Source organism: Ostrinia furnacalis, unplaced genomic scaffold (genome assembly GCF_004193835.3).
Source record: "Ostrinia furnacalis isolate ACB-3 unplaced genomic scaffold, ASM419383v2 OfSCF0188, whole genome shotgun sequence".
NCBI classification, from domain to species: Eukaryota; Metazoa; Arthropoda; class Insecta; order Lepidoptera; family Crambidae; genus Ostrinia; species Ostrinia furnacalis.
The window spans coordinates 1-22,611 of NW_021130427.1; the positions used below are offsets into that span (position 1 = coordinate 1).

The 22,611-nt window shown below is 35.4% G+C and overlaps 2 protein-coding genes across 17 annotated transcripts; one reads left to right on the plus strand and one right to left on the minus strand.

Annotated features, from left to right (window-relative positions):
• Positions 1–682: 682 nt before the first annotated feature.
• On the minus strand, positions 683–1,635 carry Su(P) (prostaglandin E synthase Su(P); the record flags this gene model as incomplete). The annotated part of the gene is made up of 2 exons (XM_028306521.1): positions 1,424–1,635; positions 683–895 (listed from the first exon to the last, which is right to left on the minus strand). Coding segments are annotated over exons 1-2 (425 nt in total), but the record flags the coding sequence as incomplete, so codon positions are not given.
• Positions 1,636–1,670: 35 nt separating this feature from the next.
• LOC114354120 (ankyrin repeat domain-containing protein 12) lies at positions 1,671–22,457 on the plus strand. 16 transcript variants are annotated; one of them, XR_003655987.1, is made up of 16 exons: positions 1,671–1,727; positions 6,083–6,215; positions 6,307–6,447; positions 14,446–14,640; positions 14,953–15,151; positions 15,339–15,504; positions 15,637–15,841; positions 15,963–16,111; positions 16,773–16,919; positions 17,726–17,771; positions 17,865–18,025; positions 18,355–18,539; positions 18,846–18,954; positions 19,527–19,688; positions 20,047–20,728; positions 20,839–22,457. XR_003655987.1 is itself a non-coding variant. In XM_028306383.1 (16 exons), exons 1-16 carry the CDS (start codon positions 1,686–1,688, stop codon positions 20,218–20,220), a joined length of 2,232 nt encoding a protein of 743 aa, XP_028162184.1. In that variant the 5' UTR covers positions 1,671–1,685; the 3' UTR covers positions 20,221–22,457. The 16 variants fall into 16 exon arrangements, 12 of the variants coding, with proteins under 12 accessions (XP_028162184.1, XP_028162203.1, XP_028162188.1 ...); XR_003655992.1 differs by having other exon boundaries at positions 15,339–15,480; XM_028306383.1 differs by adding an exon at positions 17,612–17,623 and having other exon boundaries at positions 15,637–15,847; positions 20,047–22,457.
• Positions 22,458–22,611: the final 154 nt, after the last annotated feature.

Consider the following 22,611-nt stretch of genomic DNA (forward strand, 5'->3'; position numbering starts at 1 on the left):
AGATCTGGAGGAGTTGCAATGGCCACCTCCATTGCAACTCCATAACAAAACAATAGAACCCTATGGAGTTTGGGCTTGTGTAATTCGCCTTGACGAATACTTCGTCTAGGTAAATGATATCCAGGGTCCGATGATGGACCTGGATGATAGCTGCAAGGGGGCAGATTTTTTTCACTATGTGACTGTCTTTATTTTGTACTTAATATAATATATTTTACATATTATACCTATTCGTGTTTCATTATTAATCGAAATAAGTATAAAAATCTTTAAAAGACCAAATAAACTCTATTAAAATTTTAAATTAATTTATCATGTTTTAATACCTTATTCTACCTTAAAATTAATAACTTATATCAAGTCTTAATACGGTCACGGCTCAAGATTATTTTGTCCATTTCGGCGTTCTTTTTACTCTTTTGTCGTTGCGTTGACAGTTTGTAGCTAAATTCGCGCGGAATATTTTTGTGTAATGGCTCTAAAATTCTTTTTGTTTGTAAATACATACATATTATACATAGAAAACACCCAGTCCAATACAAACTAATATGTTCATGCACATAAATGTTTGTACTGTGCGGGAATCGAACCCGCTACCTCCGGAATAGCAGTCCTTTTCGAACCACTACACCAAACAGGCGACCGATAAGAAAATTTAACATGTATAAAATTAATACTGTACCTCTTCTTAAGCCGTTTGGCTATGATCCACATAGCAGCTGCCCCTCCGTAGACCATCAACGCGCACTCCCAGCTGGGGAAAGATTGCTTCCACCCTCCGGCCTCCTCGAACCACTTGAAGGTCTCCAGAGCCTCCCCAGCAGTACGGTACACGTTTGGAGACAAGGTGTGCACTAGAACCTTATCTGCCCATTGTCTCCATTCGCGTTCCTCCCTGAAAATGTTCGAAATCATGATGTCAAGAGTCCCGACAAGGACTCGAACCAAGGATTTAGGTCAAGAGTAACGTGCCATTGCGCCATAAAACCCTCGTTATATGGAATTGCAGTAGGAAAAATTTATACCAGCATAAATGTGTCCATAAAATATTGTACAGTTTTAAATCACTGCAGACCTGACCAGTTAATCAAAGCCCAGAATCATTTGTTTAAGAGCACTTATCGCGCCGGTTTCCTTCATTGTATAGCATTAAAGATCTGTTTGATAATGTATGTAGCGTTAAAGTTGAACTTAAATTGCATAATTGGGTTCACTATTCAATGAAGGTCAGACTTATATGTCAATGATAAAGGGTAATTCATTTCTTTGATATTGCAATTCTGAACATTTGCAGCCAACTTCGCTTCGGATAATAATACTTAATGCAAATTTTAACTCCCGTGACGTCATTTTACATTTATTCAATTATTCCGCATACAGATTTCTATTGTTAGTCAACGTTTGACATAAAGTCTATACTTACATCTCAATCGCTCTTTCTCGTTCGTCTGGGACGACCGCATTGTGCATAACGAAATATTTATTGGCAATCTCGGTTGTACTTTTCCCATCGTCATTCACATACTTTGTGGCAGGATAAAACTTTATTATCTCTTGCAGCTGAGACGCTTTGTCCCGCAAATAGGTCTCCAGCACAGATATTATCGCAGTACTATCCAACAGTTGCTGAAACATTATTGCGAATATTAGTGCTATCAGTACAAAGGAATAAGAAATTTGAAGTCATGGGGAAATCTGCCAATTCTTTACAGGATGAATACTTCAGAGTAAGTACTATTATTAATATTATAATTACCTGATAACCGCCATCAACTTTTGCAAGAACTATTGGCACTTTTTTGTATCCTGACCATTTGATGGCCTGCCGCAAAACTGCATCGACTTCAACTATTTCATAACTTATCCCCCTCGAGTCTAAATAGGCACGCACTTTACAGCAAAATGGACATGTGCGGTATTGGAATAATATTAAATGGAGATTGCTGTTATCTGTCTCGTTGATAATCTAAAAACAAGAAACAAATGTGTTGTGGTCAGTTTATCAAAGTTTTCCATTAAATTCAGAAGTGTATTGGATAGATTTTGTTTAATTGAAATATTAATATATTTTTTCTTGTACTCTGAGTGATTTTACAAAGGCATCATTATTTGTTATATGTTATGTGTAGGTTTGTATGCAGGTGATTACTAGTTTTGTATTTGACGTTGTGTATGTTGATGTGTTGTCTTCGCTGTCGCAGACGCAGTGGGATGTCCTGTGATGACAGTGAAGTGTTGTTGTTGTGAATAAATAAATAAATAAATTAACTAGCTGAACAACTCTTAAACAAATTACTTATAGGCCAGTAGAATTAAACACAAAATCAATTAAATCGGAAATAATTCCTACAAAACATGTTATTGATTTAATGGCTTCATTGGTTGCCCATAAAGACTCCCTAGGTTTTCGACTTCAACAGAGTTGTGCTTAAATGGTGGGGGTTTTTGGCGTCGAACCTTGGATCAGGCCGATGGCTCCTGCGTATACTGGCGTAAGTGAAAAAATATAGATTTTACAGGAGAGCCATTTAAGTGGCCAGAACCATATTTTTGGGTCATATCTTCTGACCTACTAAAACTAATTTTATGAAATTTCACATTTAGACTTAACATGTAATGCTTTTGCTACTGCTGTTATCAATTTTTATATTTTTCTTATATATTTTGAGATTTTACGCATTGCCCTTTTACGTCGTCATATTTCTATAATTTCATGTAATATTGTTCAACGTAAAAAGACTTAAATGACAACGTAAATATAATATTTTAAGCGATTACTCTCTTTATTTATGCATGTAATTATTTTAATTGTTATCATGTGCTATATCAATAATAAATCAGTAGGAAAAAGTTGTTTAATGTATCGTTATTACGTTTTAACGCAAATACGCCCATATACTGTGCTCGAGATTTAGTTAGGTCTTTTAACATAATGTCATATTTTTAAAAATTATAAATAACTTGAAAAAATGGAACTGCCTAAGGCGGGAATTGAACCCACGATGCCTTAGGCAGTTCGATGTTTTCAAGTTATTTATAATTTTCAAATTAGTTTGTGATGCGACTCTTAACGCTAAAAATTAAATAACTAGGTATATAATGTGTCATAATTTATAAATAAAACAATTTGCTAAATATTTTCATGGCTTTATTTAAGATTTGGATTATAAAAAATATATATTTATGTAAGCAACTACTCGTATAGATGGACGAATCGTATGATTGGGCTTTATACGTGGCGTAGTTTTGCACATAAGCCTATTTGCCTAAAATTTTATTTTGTACTAGCTGACCCGGCGAACTTCGTACCGCCTTAGCGTAGAGATTTTCTTAATATTTTTTTCCGTAAGAACCATCCTTGGACTTCCACAAACATTTAAAAAAAAGAATTATCGAAATAGGTTCAGCCGTTCACACGTGATGCCGTGACAACGCGAAACGGGTTTCATTTTTATATATATAGATTTAACAGAAAAAAAATTTTTTTTCTTACTGACGTTATACATTAGAGCAAAGTGAAATCATTGCTTAAATAATTGGAAAAAGGCGTAAGCGGCAGTTTCGCCTTTATACGTAGGAGCCATAGGCATAGGGTACAAGAAAGAGGGGCAGCCATAGTAGATAACATAGAGTCGTTCAGGAGAGTGCAAGAAAGAGGTGCAGCAACCGCAGAAGGATTGGCTGTGACGAACAAGGATAAGCGAATCCAACTCGCGAGCCTTGACAGGGATACGCTGGTTTAGGCGGCCCTTTACAAGGCTTGGGAGCCTGCGGGTGACGAGCTATTGGACGAAGAGATGGTTATTAATTATACACACATTATCTACTTTGTCGAAAATAAGCACGAGAATGGTTTGTCCGAAACATATGAATTTGGTCTTATTCAATGCAGAATTGTGCCCTTCAACCGTCATGATGACCACTTTACGATAGGGTAAGTCCTTTACGCAGTATAACCGGAAAACCGAAAAAACGCCCCTTTCGGGGGCCCCGCCACTTAAGCACAACTCTGTCAAAGTCGAAAACCTAGGAGAGTCTTAATGGGCAATGAAGCCATTAAAGCAATAAAATCTTTTGTAGGAATTATTCCTGATTTAAAATCTACTGACCTATTAAACCTATCTGACTCTCTTAGCCTTATATCAATTGGAGGTATAATTTTTTCATATTAGTTTTATTTATCTTATAAGAAACATCAATGCACAAATTGTGAATAGATATCCAATACATGCAAGTATCCTTCGCAAAAAGCAACCAACAATGCTTATATGAATACTTTTAAATAGTAGATCAATATTTTATTGTTTAATACAATACTTCCCCCATAATGATGTTTCATGCATGACATGACATAATATTTTACACTTTTAAATAAAACCATTTGTTATAATTATTAATAATACTAAGTTCGCTGTCCGCTGTCTCTGCTTTGCATTTATAATAATCAACGCATCAGCACAAATGAAACGTTTTTCTTTTATAGACAGGCTCAAGTGCTTAAAATTTATTATAAGATGGAATCTATGTAGGTAAGTACCTATTTAACCTATGATGTAAGAGCAAAATGAGATAATAAAAATTAAATTATTAATAGCCAACAAGTTAAAGAGTTTATCAGAATACAACAATGTTGCTTTAAAAGTTCTGTGCAATAGTTTTTACTCCAGTAAGTATTTATCATTAAGTTCGCAGTGCAAGTGTACATGAAATGGCCAAGCCAAGAAATTTACATCACATTTATTTTCTATCATAAATTTGCATAATATTTGCCGTTTTTGGAATATAATTCTCTGCTGCTCTGCCCTTATTGACTGTACTGATGTTTAAGTGTGCCATCAAATGGTCTGCCTCGATAAATGGGCTACCCAACACAAAAATATTTTTTCTAATCTGACCAGTAGTTCCTAAGATTAGTGCATACAACCAAACAAAGAAACTTCAGCTTTATAATATTATTATATATTTCAGCATAGGTCTGCATCGCTCAGCAAAAAGTTGCACATAAAAATTTTCACATGAATCAATTAAAACACGCTTTTAGACTTTTATAAAATAAAATAAAATAAAAATATAATTGTCTTATAAATACAGACTAGGTTTGTGTGATTTTATCAGATAAGAGGTTACCCTCTGACCAGGTTATGTACTTACTTTGTACTGAGGGTGGTATTCCGGTGCGTGTTTCAGAAAAGCAAACTCCTCAGTTTCTACAGGCAACGATGACTTCTTTGCATTAATTTTATAATGAGTATAACCTCCGTATCCAGCACCGATAAGGACACCGACACTGGCACTGACTAAGGTCAGCTTCATCGTTGACTTCGGCAGTCGGCTTTTTGTAGAATATAATATTTTTGAAATAGTAACATTTTCCTTCAAGGATGGAATTACCAGCTTCCTTAATATCGTAAACGTTGGTCGCCACATGATTAATGTTATTTAATAGTAGTAAGTAGCTTTCGGGTTTTTTTTCGAGGGCATCGAAAATCCGAGGAACGAAAACCAAAGTTTTTTTGCAATGATTTTGACATTGGCAGATGGATGACAGAATTGACAGATGACAGTACTCATACCTTTTTAATTTTTTTGTACGGCTTGGTATCAAACAAAGCAATTATTCGGTAAAACAAAAGTAAAAAAGAACCAATATGTCTCACCTTAAAACACACTAAATAAAAAGGTACGAAGAGAATTTAACATATTTTATTTACATTAAATCTAACCCAATGATTCTTGTTGGACTCATATAGATATGTACGACAGCCAAGGTCAAAGCCTAAAAGAGTTAAAAAAACAACTGTCTGTTTGTGGTAATTTTGTGTGAGTTTCGCACTTGATTTCTTAAAAAATCTGGAATAAAAACCAGAAAATGATTAACACTCAATAATTTATCAGTCCTTAAATCACTAAATACAAGTGCGCTGTGTTGAACTTGTAACCATTCCTTTTTAACCCGGGAAACAATAAGGTAAAATTTATTTTACAGATTGTCGCTAACAATTGGCGCCTAATAGTCGCAGACACTCTTGTTGTGTTGATGTTTTGCGTTTATTTTTGTGTTCAGTTAAGTTTTTGTGTGTAGGCTCGTTGGTATGCCCGGAGGATGTCGACGTCTCGTTCGCGGGACTCATCCCGTATCCAAGTCCTAGCTCCTATGTCCGAGAGACAACAGCTAGCACTCGTGATGCAGATATCATCCCGAGAAGCCCAACCAGGTTACGTATCCATCAGTCATCATTAACATCTTACTACGCATCTGATTTCCTGGCGACGTATGTACTCACTTCCCGCTATTTTATAATTTAGCCGCTCCAGTCCCGCCCAGCCCCCCTCCAGTGAAGAAACGTTCCAAACATCATCGTAGTGAGCGGTCTGGGTCATCACATCACTCATCAAGAAGTCATGGTCACAGTAAGAAACACGGACATCATGGGCGCTCTCATGGAGGTAAGTTGGTAGATTATGCATGCCTGTATATAAAAGAATTGTATTTTATCTCATTATAACCTGTGTATTATCTTTCATAGAAATAATTCATTTATTTGGTGTAATAATAAATCAGTGCGTAACACATTTTCTCTCGCACTCACACTGGTTATGAGTGATATTTGTGACATCACACAGAGGCAGACATATTGTTTATAATATGTAATAATTATCAAGTTTTAAAATAACAAGATAAAGCTCTTAAAACAGTTTCTACAAAATATAACACTGATAAATATTCAACGTTGCCTTTTGAATCAACATTGAAATTGCATGAATCTATTTATTTTAAATTTATGTAAATTCTTATTATAACCTTTTATAAATTAGCTGATGTCACAGTGCTATAGAAAAGTCGAGAAAGGCCAATTTTTTTTTTGTTATAACTACATGAATACAGCCATATAATAATCAATACAAATCATTTTAGCTTTTTAAACGATCCAAAACGTAAAAATCAATAATGCCATACTTGGAATAGGGAAGAAAAGGTATATTTTCCCATGATATTAATAAGTAACTACTGCCGGGGAAAATTATATGCTAAATGTACCCTGGTCCCAGTTGCTCGAAAATGTGGTTGAAAATTGGACATCATGGTTACACTACATTTTAGCCAACCGTGGCACCCTTAGGCCCGAAATCATATCTTTAACCTTTAACTATGGACGTCGGGTCTCAGAGGCCCACCCCACTTTTCAATTTCTCGGTTTAAATACCTTCCCGCCACGTGCTGCTCTTGACCATCTCAGTAGCTTCAGTTTTAACTGTGTTTGGACCGAGGAGGCATAAAATCGCGTCTTCCGGCAATTATTACGTGAGTAATAACCACCCAAAATTTTATCCGGGTCTGGGAGACCCGATGACTATAATTTTCATACAAACATACTTGTATGGATGTGACTTGTCAACTATAATATTTTTATAGTAAATCATTATAATATTATGTTGTAAATTGTTTTAGTTTAAGAATACATAATGGTAGAAAGTATCTGAGTACATCAGCTATATTATTAGCCCAACTATCTAAGAAACATTCCAGAAGTAAGGTTTTACTTGTAGACGATCCTTCTTTTGAGTTTAGATGTCTTAGAAGGTACCATTGCTGCAGATTCCGATTCTGAATGGTGTATATTTTGCCTATCAAAGCTCTCAAAGTAAGATGATACATGCCTGTAGAGATAATTTATCTTTAGTGTTCTAGGCCACTGTTTATAATTTTAGTAAGTTTAACCCTTGTCAAAATTTTTATATTATGTCTTTCAGAAATTCTGTTTATGTTTTTATGTTACACGGTTATTAATTAACAAGGAAAAAAATATTAGTTTGATTTATTATTCATCGACAGTAATTGAGGAGCCTTTATGTGATGCCAAGTCAATTAACACTGAAAAATGTCTATGTTTTTTAAATTTGCCAAGAAATAATTAAATAATGATTGAAAATTGATTACATTTACTACTAGATCCTTTATTAATAGTTATTAGATATATATCAACTCTTTGATAAATTCAAATTGGTTCAAATATGAAATTATGAAGAATTTTAGATAGGGGTCTGTGAGACCCGACGTCCATGGGAGTGTGATTATTTTTTCACGACTATAGTTAAAGGTTAATAAAACCAATACCTTTCAAATATAACTAATACCATGTCAATAAAATATATTTTTACGTATTTAATTTAATTTGAAAGTAGTATTCCTTTATAAAAAACACACTTTGTTTAAATTAGAATCAGAATTCATTCAAATGTTGGTTTCAGAAATTCACAATCTCTGATAATATACAAATTTTGTACGTAGATGTACCTAATAGAATCATGTAAACTTGTATTTTAGTAAGGCAATAAGGTGGGCAATTTTTTTGCAAGATCAGCTATGTTAATTTTTTCTATTTGTTGAGAAAAGTATGTATTTCTTTTGTAAGAAAGAAATACAACAAAGTAGGTACCTACTCAATACTCATAGTCTAGTCGCGTTTCAGAGCCATCGCGCTGCAGCCGGGAAATATTAATTTGCAATACCTAGCAGTAGAATCCTACATACATGTACTATCCTTTATGATGGATTTCTGTTTCTCTCTCTAACACTATGCAATGCAATACTCATTATTATACCTACTATACTATACAAAAAAACAAAAGCTACTGAACTGATTTTGATGAAATTTTGTACATAGTTTAAGACCCAGGGAAAACGAGCTAGTTTTTATTCCTGTTTTTAAAGGGGGACGCGAACGATAGAATATTTCTGTGTCAGACCGAAATTCATGCAAGCAAAGCTTGGGGCAAAAATTAGTTACATATTTTGTTGAGTGTTCTGGGAATCAGGTCGGATGCAGTGCGTCGATCAATCTCGCGAGGGCAGAGCGCATGCGGTATTGTGCCGCGTTGACGTCAGAATTAACGGAGCAACTCAATTGATTTTTACTTACGATGGGACGTAAAACTACGCATCTATCAATTAAAGAATGGAAATGGAATGAAACATTAAAATTTGATCTCTTTTGTCTCCAAACATAATTTGAGTAATTTTTATACGGTTTTCATTGAGATTTCTGCATTGGCGACAGCATTTTTATTTATAACAGACATCGGCATTGCGAAGGTAGAAATATGGTATGAGAATAGGTTGTTTGCTTTATTATGAATTTTGTAACATGCGAGTTGGATTCGCAGACGAAGTTCGGTTCTATTGTAAATCTGTAAATTATAGCCTGACCAGGAACATAAAAACCCTCGCCATGTTGCGGAAAACTAATGGTACTAATTTCTTTTAATGGCAACAGTAACTGAAAACTTCATTGACATGTCACCTTGCATGTCAGTCTATTGCTGTCAAAGTGTAAACAAACTTTATTTTAAATGTGCGCAGTTGGTTTTATGAATTAAATTGCTAAAATATTTTTATAGTCGTGAAAGAAAAGTGGTTCACAATGTGTTAAAGTATTTGTCGAAGAGAAATACTAAGGGTTCGGACAATATTTTCATTGAATAATGTTTCCGACAAAGGTTGTCAAATTGACTGACATGTTTATCGTATAGTACAGTCCACTATGAAAATTAGCTGTGGTTTGTTTCAACTACATATTTTAAAAATTTTGTCACTTTCTAAGTGTTGAATTTTATGGGATTGGGAAAGAAGTACCGAGTTTGAAGCGTTCATGAGCAGACATTGCAGTTGAATATTCAAGTTCTGAATTTGATTATTGATGAATAATAAAATAAATCTACTAGCTCGATTGATGGTTTCATTTAATTTATTTAAATCAGGTTACCTATAATAATATNGGAAAGAAGTACCGAGTTTGAAGCGTTCATGAGCAGACATTGCAGTTGAATATTCAAGTTCTGAATTTGATTATTGATGAATAATAAAATAAATCTACTAGCTCGATTGATGGTTTCATTTAATTTATTTAAATCAGGTTACCTATAATAATATTATTTCGTTAATTTATGAAAATATCAAATTAGCCCGTAATCCTGAATCCTGATACATAAAGTTAGCCTATTAATTTAACACAGGTACGACTGTACTCAGTGTTGCACTATCAAATGCAATTGAGGCGCCTCTATGCCAGGGTTTTTATGTTCCTGGTCAGGCTATAACAAAAAAGGCCAAAAACGTGTCTTATATGGAGAACCCTAGTAATTTTATTAATATCTTTTTTCATTACTACCAAAAAAAATTGAGTGCCCTACAAGAGTGATTACTAAGACTTGCTCCAGTGCCTACAATCGCAATCGCGATTGGAACTTAAGGCAATGGCCGCATGCCGTCTCCAGTCATGCACGCTCTAATCATCAGTAGTCGGTACCATAGACAACCTCATAGACAACATAGAACAAAAAAAACCACGCGCAACGCAACAGCTGTCAAGCTGCTGTCTTCTTCCTTGTAGGGATGTCAATGTACGATTATAATAAGTATCGATATTTGTTACTATCGATGTTTATTCGTTTAAAAATAACGTCAAATGTTTTTTTAATTGTTCTTGCTTAAATAAATAAATTGTCGTGTATCATTTGTGGCATGCATTCTAGTCCTGTACCTCTTTATTCTTTTTACCAAAACATAGTTAATAAATAAGAACATGTTTAAGCATCGTTAGTATAGTAAGGTATGACCTTCATAACAATAATATCGACTGAACATCGACATTCATACTCTTACGTTACTCTTTAAAATTACTGATAAAAGACACAAATCGGACTAACTTCCAGTGGCCTGATTCACGTATTTTGACAGTCAAGATCTCGCTGACGTTCAAAGTCGTCCCATTGAAAAACAGTTCTAAATCCGTTTTCGCAAGGTTCATTTTTGACAGAACGATTACTCGATATGATCGCAACTCAGCGATTTGTTGTCATTGAAGTTTAGTTACGTCGTCCCATTGAAAAACAGTTCTAAATCCGTATTCACAAGGTTCATTTTGATAGTACGATTACTCGATAGGATCGCAACTCAGTGTTTAATTGTTGTCGAAGTTAACAAGACTTTTGTTACGTGAATAAGACTACTAGACAATAGGCATGGAACATTTCATGAATAGCAGGTGAAAAATCATATGAAATTAATTTCATTAATCACACCTGCTATTTTACTTCACATAGACTGCTATAATTTCACAGTCAATGAAATCACGAATCACATGAATTTCATTCTTTCATTCGAGCGAAGTCCGTGCGCGCAGCTCTGCGAAGCGACCGAGCGAGTAAGAAGGAATGATTTGATCATGTGCGTGTTAGAAAAGGACAAGAGATGTGATGACGGACGAAACTGGGCATTTTAAATATGAACTTTAAACTCAAAGGTGTAAGGTTTAGATTTCCTTGTCATGATTCGTATGATTTCATTATGAGGCAGGCAGATGAAATGAATGATTTTTCACTAGTCGCGCGGTTATTGATTGTTGCATTCATAGGTCTGTACTGTGAAACTTGTTGTTTTTTGTTGTGCGACATAAAATGAAACAGATATTGTTACATTTCATATTTTAGCTAATTAGCAATCGTTCATCATAATTCATACTTCATTAAAAGTAGCACATTATATGAAAGAGCTACATTAAAACACTGCGAATAAAAATCATTGCCTGTGAAATTTCGCATGTGAAATCATATGAAAAAAAATCATCATTTCATAGAATGAAAATGAATGAAAAATAGCAATCATTTCCATGCCTACATGAATTTCATTCTTTCATTCGAGCGAAGTCCGTGCGCGCAGCTCTGCGAAGCGACCGAGCGAGTAAGAAGGAATGATTTGATCATTTGCGTGTTAGAAAAGGACAAGAGATGTGATGACGGACGAAACTGGGCATTTTAAATATGAACTTTAAACTCAAAGGTGTAAGGTTTAGATTTCCTTGTCATGATTCGTATGATTTCATTATGAGGCAGGCAGATGAAATGAATGATTTTTCACTAGTCGCGCGGTTATTGATTGTTGCATTCATAGGTCTGTACTGTGAAACTTGTTGTTTTTTGTTGTGCGACATAAAATGAAACAGATATTGTTACATTTCATATTTTAGCTAATTAGCAATCGTTCATCATAATTCATACTTCATTAAAAGTAGCACATTATATGAAAGAGCTACATTAAAACACTGCGAATAAAAATCATTGCCTGTGAAATTTCGCATGTGAAATCGTATGAAAAAAGATCATCATTTCATAAAATGAAAATGAATGAAAAATAGCAATCATTTCCATGCCTACTAGACAATCCATTTTTTAAAGTTCATTAACCTAAGTTCTCGATGTTTGTCTTAACATCTGTGATCATCGAACATCCCTAGTGCTTCGCTGTTCGTCTTGACATTTTGGGTCCGACAATCAAAAATCCTATTGATTTTTTATATCATCATCAATTTAATTAAAAATGTATTATTACCTAAATTCTTAGAGAAAGTGTGGTGGTTTAACTATTCGAGTGGTAAATCTCACCGACGTTTGACATGAAACGGGGCGTCTTGGGCGTGTATTGTTGCACCGTCGCCAAATGATGGCCGCCCCATAACGCCTAACTTCGTGGCGGTCCGGGCTACCGATTTATCGTCGGTTTTTGTGGAAATATTTGTGAAGAGGCAGTAAAAATTTCTAAACGCGTTGGACGTCGTGAGATGCAAAGGAGGACGTCCTCGCACAATAAAGGGAGTCTATTGTTATTTATTGCTACATTTTATTCCTGTTAGCTTGTGCAAGGGTGCCTATGATTCACGCCGATCTAATACTTTGTATATGAAGCGATATATGACCCGGCAGACGCGATAATTTTTAAAATTCCTTTACAATTTCTTTTCCCTTACACTAAGCTCATATGTTTTTTTATGATTGTTTACTAATTATCAGGAGTTCTTTGATAAATACTCATCTATCTGAGAAAATCTTACTAAATTTCGAAAACATAATAATAATAATCTTTGGACAATTGCACACAGCGCCAGCTATCCCCAAAGTAAGCAACTCAATGCTTGTGTTATGGGTGCTAGCTTAACGGATATACTACTTATATACTTTTTTTTTTTATTAAATACATACATATTATACATATTACACCCAGACCCGTCACAGAAATTAAAATTCATCATTTCAATTTCTGGAATCGAACCCGGGACCTCTTGGCATAGTAGACCACTACACCAAACGGCCGATCGATCACATAAACTATTTAGATTTCCAATTAACAAATAATTAACTCGGTTATCTTAGATCACTGATATTATAGTGTACAAACATGGTCTCATAATGGTTTTTTTATTTTTCACTTGGTACCTTTTCAATAATACTAAAATAACTTAAAATTAGATAGATATATTTATGATGTACTTCTCTTTTCTTTCTTTCTCTTCCTTTCTTAAGTGATGTCACAGTATTAATTTTCAGATTAATTGTCAGATGCAGGAAATGCAGATAAAACATTTGGACAATTAGCTTGATGCTACTGATTGTGCACCCTTAGTTAACTTAGGAATTATGACTAATAGGTATGCTGATATAACATTTTGTGAGTTACAAACATGACTAAAAACAGTGCAAACAATTGCATTTCATAGACACAAAATATAATCTCTTACATGCCTTTTCCATTTAGAACTTAAAGTCTAAAACCTAACCTAACCTAACCTAATCCAACATAATACTATAAAAAAATATATTTTATTTTTATTTAAAAAGACCACCAATAAGATTACCTACACCAAATTAGATATGAACAATAACATTTGGTTCCATGCTAAGTGTAAGCTTAATTTTATTAAGGTCACAACAGCAATACACACATAAAGACATAAAACATTTTTACGCCTATTTATGTCTATCCAACCTAATGGGTTTATTTAAATTATTGAAATAAATATCAACATTCTAGTTGCTGGACTTAGAGAATAAAATGAACCTAAATTTGATTTACAGCTCATTTTTGTAAATAAATTATAGCATGATAACCTAGGTAACTTAAAAGTGACCATCAGATAATTCTTCTTCTTGTAGTGTTGACAACAAACCTATACAGTGTCAGCCCAAAACTCCGCTACAAGAGTGGCGTTGTCAGTAGCATTCATTAATCTTACTTTTATTTACAGACAAAAAAATTCTTGTTACGGTATTGTTTTAGAATAGTGCAATGAGTTAACTTCCTATGGTTTTCTGTACAACAGCCATTGTAAATGTTAGATAACGTAAATCAGTTATATTAACCAGTAATCATAGATAGTGCATTTTTTTACTTCGCACCCGAGATTTATTTGTACAAATCGTCCAATGACCTAGCCAGTTCTGTAAACATTGGAGATAAAATAATATATTATCACAACATTAAATGCATTCACATATCTGAAGTCTATCGGGGTTAATGTGATTTGGCATTGAGAAATTGCTTTATATTCCACAGTGAAAATTTTATATGCCATTTGATGCATGTAACGTGGAACAATATGTATTATTATGCAGATAGCGCGAGATCATCACATTCAAGTCGATCAAGGGATGACAGTGGCAAGAAAGGTGGCAATGCAAGTTCACACAGTGACAGCTCAAGCAAACGCAGCAACATGGACGGCCTAGCCCAGGGCGAACACTTCGATAGCAAGGAGAATTCTTCACAGGATAAGAGTAGTGCTGACAGTAGAGATGGTAAAAATTCGGGTATGTGTTATTTCTTTTTTCATTATTATAAACTTTGTACACTTTCATTCATGCTAGAGCAAGTATGATTTGTAATTATATCCTCACATCTTTTTCAAATTTTCCTTTCTACTGATGAAAATAAATCTATTAATTAGTGAGATAAAACAACAAAGAAAAAATAGCTTACTTAAATAAAAAAACAGTCAATGGTGCTATTAATTCACTTAATTATTGTATTATCTCCATCATGATATATTGACTTAACCCTATTTAGCTCTTTTAACATTGTTTATCTCTACTAATTAGTACTATTACTTGTTGCATGAATAGGAGGAGCCCAACTTAGTAGTGGAGTTGTGTCCTCTACTCAAGATGAGTCCAGTGGGTCTTCTAAGAAAACGTACGGCGACGAGAGTCAAGAGGCGGAAGCAGCGGAAGATGAGGTCTCCAAGAGGAAGAAGAGGAAAGAAAATGACGACAAGGAACCCATGGCAAAGCCGGCTCCGGTAGCTCGAGGCGGCCCCGGGCGGTAAGTTAATTTTCCATAATGTTCTAGCCAAGTGACTCTAAATTTTTATTGTTAATAATCATATTTTATCAACATAACAACTATCTTCCAAGGCACGGCAAGATGATCTCAATCATTAAGATGTTTCATGAAGAATATTTTGGTTTTATAAACATTTCAGTAGAACCAAGAATGCTTCCTTACGCAGGGTTCTCACCGGCTCCAAACCACCGGGCCCGGCGAGCAAAACCGGCGTGTCACAGCTAGGCAAGGGCAGCTCTTCGCAAAGCTCGAGCAAGAGCAGCTCCAGCTCCAAAGGTCTGCAATCCCAGGGCAAAGGCGGCGGCAAGGTCAGCACACAGGGCACTCATCAGGTAACAAAGTTAACAGGCGACGATGGAGAGGAGGAGGACACCAGTCCTGACACCATCAAGTCTTCGGCGTCCGCTTACCTTTATGAATGTACTTCTAAAACCGTGTATTAAATGTGCGTTTGTACTCTCAAGGGTAAATCCTCTGGGTCGAAGAGCTCGGGACAGTCGAGCAAGCAAGACAGGAAGAGCCCCGTGGCGAGCCCGAAGCCGCACGGGAAAGACAACACGGACGACGGGGACGAGCCGAAGAGCGAGACCGCCGCGCCCAAGGTGCCGCCGCTCAAGATCGTCATCCCGGGAGGGGCCAGTAACTCAGGAAACAGGAATGAGCAAGAAGGTGATGGTATGTTGAGTAATAATCCCAGTGTTGTGGACCCCCTCCTCGTGACGTGCTCGGTGTGAACTGGATGTGTAGTTTGGTGTTCAAGTGTGTGTTCTAACGGAGCTTGCCACCACAGGGGGTTCCGGCCAGCGCGGCGGCGGCAAGGGACGCGGGAGCGTGTCCACCTTGCCCTACGTCATCCCTTGCACCAGCGCCGACGCCGGCCAGACCTCCGACAGCTCCGATGGAATATGCGAGGAAAAGCGCTCGGGCGAAGGCGGAAAGGTAAGTCACGCGAACCGAGATGACAAGTACACATTAAAAGGCAACAATATGTTAGTGTTTATCATAATTATTACATTACTGGAATAGTCGTTTATTTTTTGCGTATATCACATACAGAGCTCTATAAGGAAATTAAGACGGTGAAATTTTATCTTTTCAAGCCAACGCGACGACAAGCAAGTAGCAATCATTTTCACTATAACATTCACTCTTGTGTGAAACTGGATGTTTGATGTTATGTAACGTTTCTTCTTTATTTTGTACACATAATGCCGGAAAAGAAAAGCAGCCGACATTTACTTCCCTGCTTTGTCACTTATCTGTCTTCATTTACAACTGATTTATGATTATAAAATATATTTCAGCATGCTGATTCATTATTATTTTGACTGAAATACTAATCCTATCCTCCGTTAAATGTAATTCGTTAGTTGTAGTTGTGCATTGGTTATCTGTGTTCAACGGCTTGTTGTAACGGGTTAGCTGTTCAAATGTGAATGATCTGTTGGTCATAATGTTGAATGTATATGTTCGATCGAAAAAGCATCACTGTCTATTATGATTATTTTGAAGCGAATATGAGTCTTAGCTTTTTATTTTCCTGTGTTGAGAGATTGTCCTTGCACATTGAATATTGTTCAACGAAATATTTTTTCTTAAGGCTGGACAAAGGGTACTGCGTTCGCATAGGACAAACGATGGTGATAAGGACAAGGAGAGAGCGTCCCCGCACACGGGCTCTGACGGCCGGGGGGGACAGAGTCACTCGGCTTTGAATTCCAATAAAAGTCCCACACCATCCGGCTCTGTAAGTGATTTTTAATTAAAAACCTTCACCGGCACAATTAACCGGAATGCGTTGAGCCAGGAGTCGTCCGCAACAGATTACAACACAGGTTTGGCGTTTTATGCAACTAGTCGTACAATTAATCATCACTTTTTAAATTATACAGCCCTTTTTTAAACGTGATAATTTGGGTGTAATGAAATATAAATGCTCGAAAACACTGTTGCAAATATCATCAAACGAACCATTACATAAAAAATTGCGAATATTAAAAAAAAACATTTTGTTATCAAAATTATTTAGTCAGCATAATATACACATACGTAATAGAACGAAAAACCTACCTAAAACCTAAATTAGATCGTCGTGATACAACATAGTTATCACACAACGGATTTTTGTATGATCGTTGTCCTACTACACAAGCCATTTCAAACAATCGTTTTTTACTTGTCCCAAGCGGATAACAAACCCTTGACTTGCGTTCAAACCGATCCACTTCGCCGTCACATGACCTAGTATCTAATAAACTAATATCTAAGTAACAAACATAAACAAGACAAATAAGTGTAATGGGGTGAACGGTTAATTGTGCCAGGAAGTCTTTAGTATACAAAGTAGTTTGTATTCAGTTTGATACTTTATCTATTCCGTTGCAAAATATGATTAACATATTTTGTCTTTTTTTTTGTTTTACATGTCTGTCTCAACAGGCACGATCGAAGGTTAGAATTTAATATAAATTAGTTTTATAAGATTGCTTTGAAAATGTTATATTGGACATCAATCCAATCTTGCAGATTTTATATCAGATTTATTTGTTTTAGGGGCAGGATGCAGACCACTCGACGGGCGGCGGGAGATCTGAGTCAAGTACGTTCTAGTCATTTTAGACCCTAACTTTTGAGAGATTACGCGAGCTCAATGATTCACATTACAACGCTCACTGGTTCAATATGTGCCCAGATACATCGGTAGAACTACACCCGAGGAAGAGGAAGATCAAAGCCTCTAAGGACAGCCACTCGCGGGACAATTCGAAGAACGACGCGTCCGAGAGCAGCTCTGCTAGTCACAACATAACCCATTCGAACCCTTATCAAATGTATCTGCATATTCGTAAACAGGTATAATTGTTTTCTTACTCAGTAATGCCCAAAAACTAATTCACTCATCTTGACGGACTGTTTGGTGTCTGCAAGGTGATGGTTATGATAAAAATGCATCACTGTTTTCATCGGTTCAAATTAAACACAAAATAAATCAATGTTACCTAGTCGCCACTGTACAAGCTTTACTTTGTTTTGGGACTAGGTAATGCATGTGATAGTGGAATCAAATGTATTTAACTCTGCTTAATGTTTCAGAAACACGAAAAAACTTGTAAGTTTTTCTGTGTTGGTGTGCAATGATTTACGACGATATATCATGGCATAATATTCGTATTTCCCTGTAGATTGATAAGCGTCAAAAGGGGTTATTCCCTGTGAAGCCGAAGCCGCCAAAGGATTTCAACAAATACCTGATGAATCGCTGCACTTACACGCTCCAAAGCAATGTGAATCCTGAGCCTCAGATCGAGATACCAATCAACCTCCCATCTCAGATGGTCAACGAATTTACGACCCAGGAAAAAGAAAGGTAAAACCTATCCATATTACAAAATAACGTTCAAAACTAGATTCAATCTCAGTCATAGTGATTGTGATTGGTTGAAATATCTGAATTTAACCAAAGAAATGCCCTTTCTTGAAATTGAATAATAATGTATGTTGTGCTAGTAAATGTGACTGAGTTTCTTGCGCTGCTTCTTCTCAGCACTGGCCCATTTATTGTCCCGAAGCAGTGGTAGGATTAATATTGGGACGTGTAAAAGTGCTTTTTAAAAGCCTATTTGCAAAAATAAATGAGTTTTATGTGTTTTTAAATCAGTAAATGTTTGTTTAGAACTCGACTGCGTATACAACACCTGGTGGAGAAAGAAAAACTTGTGCTGGCTGTCGAACAAGAGATTCTGAGGGTGCACGGGCGCGCCGAGCGTGCCGTTGCGAATCAAGTAAGTTTACTCCATAAAATAATATTAAAATTTTGGAGAACTGTAGTACCTTTTTACGAATATGAAACATGTTTATTTTTCATAGTTATTGCGCAATAAATGCATTTACTTACATAACCGATTGCACTTGTAACCTCATCAGCATTTTTGGCTAGCGACGCAAATCAGAAAGAAATATGAAGCTATACCCTAATGGGAAAACGGTCAATAACAGATATCGTAACATTAGAACTTGTTTGTCTGGTCATCATTTATCTATTCTTTGAAATTAGCTGTATAATGAAATCTTAAACGATAACTTCATGGAACAATCTAAATACAAAGAAAAATATTTTGATGATACGTGAACGTGATCAAATTAGAGGTTTAGTCGTCCGCTTGCAAGACTTCAAACGCAAAATGGTATTATTTATAAATTTTTGTACAACTGCATTGGAATGTAAATGATTATTACCAACAGTTGTACGTCCTCCTCAAAATGTCTAATTTAAAAGTGCAGTATGTGTGTGTAATACAATAGTACAGAAAAAATTTCATCACTGGACGTTAAACTACAATGCTTTACATTGCAGGCTCTTCCTTTCTCCGTGTGCACAATGCTGCGTGACAACGAGGTGTACAACGTGTTGGCCCCCGAGCAGGAGGAGAAACGGAACGCGCAACGATCCCGCTGCAACGGCAGACAGATCAACTCCTGGCTGCAGGAAGTCGACGACAAGTGGGAAAAGATTAAAGTAAGTCTCACAGCAAACAGTTTAATCGACTTCATTGTGTTCGGCCCAAAGGTCAACAAAAACAAAATACTAGCGACCGCCCGCGTCTTCGTACGCGTGGATCATTCAAAAACAACTTTCACGTTTTCTAGTTTCCTGTGCTGGGTTTAGTTAAACTTATTATATTTGTGCAATCCAAAACTGTCAATATCCAAGAGACAATATAGGATCCATTTTCATGCTTTAAGTTTATTGGTGTGGTCCTCATTTTACTTGACTTTCTGTTTCATTGTGGTATAATTTGCTGAGAATCCCTTTCATTAGCTGGTCGGTCCTTGGGCTTTTTACTAGAGATGCTAACTTGGCTTGGTGGCCACAGGTCGGCATGCTTCGACGCCAGCACACGGAAGCAGAGACTCTGCACGCAGTCCAGATGATGGGATGGGAGTGGAAGCTCAAGGAACTGGGCATATGCGACTACAAGACAACGCCCAAGATAGACCCGACGCATGTGCCTCAAATTCATGTGTCGAATTTTGATTTGCCCGCTTGAATTTTATGTACATGTTGCCTAAGTTTATGTAAAGTTTTCACGTATATCGTGAAAACATATAATTAGGATTGTTTAATCATTTTTCTCGTCTAGGGTCGATTATATTAAACTGACAGCTTTATTACAGTAAACCTCTGGTTTATCTAAACATGGACACGTTATTTGCCGTCCATTCGCAATCGGATGTTTTATGTAATTGTCAGTTTAAAATAATTTACTCAAGTAGTAGAAGAGAAAATGATTTTAAACTGTCCTATAATGTTAGAATTTTATTTGGTTTCTTAAAAATGTATAACATCGATTGGATTTGCCACTCAAGCGGAGCTACAAAATTGGATTATCTTTCAATTTTCGGCTGTTGCCGAGCCTTCTCCCACGCTCCTTTTTCGGTAATGAATGATTCGCTCACTTCAAATACGATATTCTTTACCATCGTCTTTTCCTCCACCTTAAGATTCCAAGATACACATGCGCATCATGCGTTGTTAAAAAGTAATAATTGGCGTTCAGTAGGCCTAAGATGCGCGCCGTGATAGGCGGTTATCACGCCATTTTATCGATTTTGCCCATACAAATTGACGTCGATAAAAGTTATCACGGCGCGCATCTTAGGCCTATAGCACTCGTTACGATACGAATTCAGTAGGAGTAGATTGGTATTGTAATATCATATTGGTCCACAATTCAACTCGTGGAGGACAAAACCTATTGACGTTAAAATCAGTGGAGAAGAAGCAGTGTTTAATTTGTTTTTAACACAGGAGATAAGGATGACAAAAATCTCAAAATCAAGAATCATTCATTCTCGAAAGAAGGTTTCTTTTTAATTTTATTATTATGAGTTGGTAATTAATAATGTTATATGTCCTGTCCGACTATTGGACTATCACGAAGGACAACTTTATTTGACCCCGAGATATTTTTTCATACTTATTGTAATTAATTTTAATTATGATGTTGACATTCTTCTAAATGTAATTATTATCGATTTATTGACATTGACATTTTATCATGGAGTATTTCAAAATGACTTGATTTATTTTCTATTTTGTAATAATATTGGTTAAAATGTGATGTAAACTATATACATTTTATAAAATTTTATCTTCGAAAAGAAAAGGTCCAACTCATAATCAATTGGGACTAAATGAGTATCTTTGTTTCATTACGATTTTTTCAGTCTATAACACACCATGGGGTACATTGATTTCAGCATTGAGCTTTCGGTGGGGTAAAATGTGCATTATAATGAAACTACTGATATCCATCTAGTCCTAATCGTTTTTGGGTTCATCTCTTTTCTATATAAAAATTAAAGTAGACTATAATGAGAAAACAGGGATTTAAACATAAGGATAGCGAGCATTATGATGGAATCAGACAGGGTTTATGTACTTTGTCTGCTCGGAGCGCTGATGGTATAAGCTTATTGTAGTCTTTTTCAATTGTAATTGCTATTGTCAACTAGTGTTTCCATTTCTTTACATTTCCTAAATAACATCAGTGTACATCGTAATTTCACTCGTGTGGAATAATGATGTATACTTACAATCCTTGAAAATTTATTTTAAAGTAAATATTAATGTTAAAATCAAATGTTTAATTCTTTTCATATTATTATGAATTATGTTTTGTGTATTGTTTTTTGTTGTTAATTACACTTTTCTTAATAATATTATTTTAAGTTGTATTGAGTACTTCACTACATACACATCACGTAGATTAAGTATTTCATTGAAAAATAAGTCGAGACTATGTAAATAATAATAATTATTGTTTCCTTGCAAAATATTAATTTGAATCAAGATATTTTTAAAGTAAGATTTTGTAACTGGTGTACGTTAAGTAGGTATGCATATGATTGCACATCTTTTGAAATTTAACATTTCAAAGGAAAACTCCAGATTCCTTATTAATTAATAATGAAATAATTATTATTTTGTTACTTAATGCAATCTTTCATTTTCTTTTGTACTAATTAAGTGAGCATTTATGAAAGTATTGTGTAAATTATATTTATTTTATGTATTTTATTTTGTAAGATAATCAGTTTGTCATCAGACTATTGACTATTTCTGTGATGTTAACTTGGTCTATTTCATTTTTGAGCAAAGTAATAAATGTACTAATATCTTGACGTGAAAAGAATCTGCAGTAATCCACAGTCGTAGGTAATGTATTTTTACTTGACTTGAATATTGTACCTTCAGTTAGTACTAAGTGATCATTTCTTTATAGAGCCAAAATAAAGATCTCAATTAATATGGAAAAAATTGTTGTTTTATTGATTAATATCAAGTCAATACTATACACCACCAACCACCCACACTAACTGACAATAATGACTATCCTAGTCCCATGTATTAGTAGATAGAATGATTTGGTTCCAAT